This window comes from Tenrec ecaudatus, chromosome X (assembly GCF_050624435.1).
Source record: "Tenrec ecaudatus isolate mTenEca1 chromosome X, mTenEca1.hap1, whole genome shotgun sequence".
NCBI lineage: Eukaryota > Metazoa > Chordata > Mammalia > Afrosoricida > Tenrecidae > Tenrec > Tenrec ecaudatus.
Genome location: NC_134548.1, coordinates 1,749,248 through 1,752,824, shown reverse-complemented (window position 1 = coordinate 1,752,824; position 3,577 = coordinate 1,749,248). Strand labels below are relative to the sequence as shown.

General features: G+C 51.1%; 1 protein-coding gene across 1 annotated transcript; it reads right to left on the bottom strand.

The window, feature by feature from the left end:
* Positions 1-1,863: 1,863 nt before the first annotated feature.
* Positions 1,864-3,168, bottom strand: LOC142434745 (melanoma antigen preferentially expressed in tumors-like). The gene has a single exon (XM_075539366.1). It carries the CDS (start codon positions 3,166-3,168, stop codon positions 1,864-1,866), a length of 1,305 nt encoding a protein of 434 aa, XP_075395481.1.
* Positions 3,169-3,577: the final 409 nt, after the last annotated feature.

The window sequence follows — 3,577 nt, the reverse complement described above, 5'->3', positions numbered from 1 at the left end:
GGATGCCCATTTCTGCTGAGTTGCAACCACAAACCATGTCATGAATAATTAATGTTCACTCAGCCTGCAAGAGGAATCAATACCACAGCGAATGGCTTTACGGAGAGATGTTTATTTGAACGCAGTGTACAGAATTTTAGGCATGGTTTCTAACAATCGGTTTCAGTTGGTTGAAAGGAAAGGGACTGGCCTTTTCTCATCAAGTGGGGTTCCTGAATTTCTTGGAGAGTTTCCTAGGTCATGGAATTCAGGTTCCACTGAATCGAGAAGAAGTTCAAGGCCAAAACTTCAATTCTAAAAACATGCTGCCGTCCTGCCATCTATTATTGAGGGGGGTCAGCATGCAGTCTGCTGGAATCTTTCTTTCTTTTTTTTATCAGCAAACAAGTTTTATTTAAATAAGTTTAAATACATCACATCACATGAAAACTGAAGGGGGGGACCAGTTGTTACTTCACGTGGCATCAGGCAGCTGTGGCTGTGAAGTTGCAAGCGCTCCAGCTAGCTACGTCCGTTTGCAATGTGTTCCCTTGTCGAAAGTTTAAAGCGGATCAAAGATTGGCCTCACAGGCTAATGATCTTTGGACACCCCCTTGCTAGGATATGTCTGGTCAAAAAGAACCAAGACCTTGGTGGCAAAGCCAAAAGCCCTATGATCTCCAAAGGCCCACCCCCTTGTCTGGTTGGCCGCAACACCAGGGGACCTTTCTCTTGCTACCAAAGCGTCCCGCTAGTGGCACAGCCGCCTCATCCCTTCCTCCCACGGGGGCCCGGCTGTCCCGGTGGTGGATGCCATTTCGTGAGGGCAGGGGAGTTTCTGTCCAGACATCGACATCTGAGAACTCGGGGCTCTGCGCTTGGCTGAAACATGCTATTGTTTTGTTTCAGACTGGGCACTGCCAGGCGCCTACTGCTCGACCTGTTTCAATGAGGGACTTCAAGACTAGACGGCATGGCTCTTTTCAGTGTATTGCATGAAGGAGTTACACTAGTCCAAGTTAAAAGTGGACCCCAAATGGTTACATCATACAAGCTGTGAGGTTTTAAACTTGTGACAAGGGACAGAGGGAATTTTTCTACTCATTGCAAGGAAATCCTCACTTAAGCTTCCGTGAGCCACAAGCACTTAAAACCCATGAACCTTCAGCTGGTCGTCCTTAGCCAGTCCAATCTCTACAAGGAACTGGCATATGTTCTTGCGCTGGTCACCCTGGAGCTGAATCACTTCTCCATATTCTGGATGCTCAATCACAGTACCATTGCAGGCAAATTTCTTCTTAAATGCCTTCACTAGCTTCTTTTTGTCGTAGTCATCAGCGATCCCTTGGACAGTGGCCAGGGTCTTCCTGCCGTTGCGCTGTTGAATTCTTATATGGATATAACCCTCTGTCCCCACAGGCAGCAGGTCATCACCCTGACTTGCATCAGCAAAGGGGTCGAAAGAGTGGAGGTTCTGGATAGCGGACATACGATTCGATTCCTTTTCCTCGGTGGAAACGGCCTGCGGAAGGCGGCGGCTGGAGAAGGTGGGCAGGGGGGACGGAGCGTCAGGAAGCGAGGGGGCTCCACGGGGAGGCTGCTGAGTCCTCGGCGGCGGCTCAGTGACTGGGCAGAATCTTTCTTTCAATGTCTTGTACAGGGCAGAAGTGAAGCAAACGAGGGTTGATTTGGGTGAGGGTGATATCCGATGCATCCTGAAACCTTCACCTCTAAAGGCGGGTTTATCACGGAGAAGATTCCTTATCCTCATGCACCTCAAGAAAAAAATCCCTTCTGCATAGGAGATGTGAACGCTTTACAAATGGGGAAGGGAACCCACAGATGAACGTTTTGGACTGAGAAGATAGCGGGGAGATGATGGCATCAGCTGTCCATTTGGATAAGGATGGAGTGCCATGTTCTGTTACTGCCTCTTTGGTTACAGAATTCCACAGAATCAACCCCATTGGGCATAAAGATCATCATCAACTCCTCCATCACAGGGAAGAGAGTGCCCATGTTCAGCGTTCCTTGGGGGCCCACGTAGCAATGCAGTGGGACAGGGAGCTCCAAGAACTTGCACTGAGGGGGAGTGTGCTGCAGCAGCTCCTGCAGAACATCCCAGGACATGGGGTTTCCACATAACACCAAGGTGATCAGCTGGGAGCAGCGGCCCAGTGCATTCTGCAAGGCCCTGACGTCAGGACCCTGGATGCCACAGCCAGCTAAGTTCAGGTGCCGGAGGGTGGCGGAGACCCTCTCTAGCAGACCCGGAAGGAATGCATAACTGGAGCTAGGCCTGGATAGACCACACAATGCCAGGGTCCTTAGGCGGCTGGTACAGGGGCATAAAGACAGGTAAGTCAAGTCCTCATCCAAAAGCACACAATCAGTCAGGCTGAGTGTCATCAAGGGAGATGGCAAGCATCTGAGCAGCTGGTGGAGACAGCCATTGTGCAGGCAGGCAGAGTCCAGGAAGAGGTGCTGGAGCTGATGCAGACTGAGGAGCTGAGAGGTGAATTGGGCAAGGAGTTGCTCCACGTTGCAGTCTTTGCCGCACTCCATGCAATCCAAGATGACTCCAGAGAGAAAGAGGGTCTGCAGGTGACCCATCTGTGCCAAGTAAGGAGCAAACCAGTTGAGGCTGTGCAGGTCCCATTTGCCATGAATTTCCACCTCCTGGACAGAGTCCAGCTGCACCATCTTCAGGATGTCCCCAAGAATGTGAAGTTGTGGGAGAGGTTCAAGAAACAGCAACTTCCAACAGCACAGCATTGGCAGGGCCTTCTTCTGCTTGACCCTTTCAATCAGGAAGGTGAGCAGTACATCTAAGGTGGCTTCCTCAAACCACAGGTCTGTGAGCACCTCCACGGAGGCCAAGGGCTGCTGCTTCCCTCCTGATCTGGAATGGGGTCCTTTTTCCATCTGAATTCTGCGGGATGTGTCCTCAGGCTCTTCTGATGACATCTCAGAGTCATTAGATGGGGCTCCATCCCACACATTCCAGAAGTTGGTGCCAGTGGGCAGCTGTAAATCCAACACTTTCAGTTTGCATCTCCTGGGCTGAGCATTCTGGGCAAGCAGGATGTCAAGACCATCGAGTGCAGCCTTTAAGATGAGATCTTGAAACACACAATCCTCCAACAGAGCCCCAAGTGGGAGCTGTGTGAAGGGCCAGTAGTGCACCATGGCCTTCACCACCTCACTGTGTCCCTTGGCAACGGCTGCCATGAACAAGGGAGGGAAGAACTGTGTGGGCAGCCACTCAAGAGCGGCGATGGCTGAGGCCTCATTCTGCAACACGCCCTGGATGGCCATGTCCTGGAGCCTGGGTGGGTTCCTGCTGCTCATGGTGATCAGTCTGCTGCAAGAGGAATCCTGACCTGTGGATGGGAACACGGGTCTGCTCAGACCTCAAGGAGAGGCACACTGTGGACTCCAACCCTCTGACAACCAGGTCCCTCTCCCATATATGCTTCAGAACCATTTACAAGTACTGAGCTTTCATGTAAATAATTTGTTTCAACTCACACTGGCAGGGACTCAGAAGGCTCAGATTTCATACCTGACTCTTACCCTACATATCCAGTGACTGATG

What these genes read in the sequence shown, in the direction of transcription:
- LOC142434745 (XM_075539366.1), bottom strand. Translation starts at nt 3,168, where the DNA reads ATGGTGCACTACTGGCCCTTCACACAGCTCCCACTTGGGGCTCTGTTG.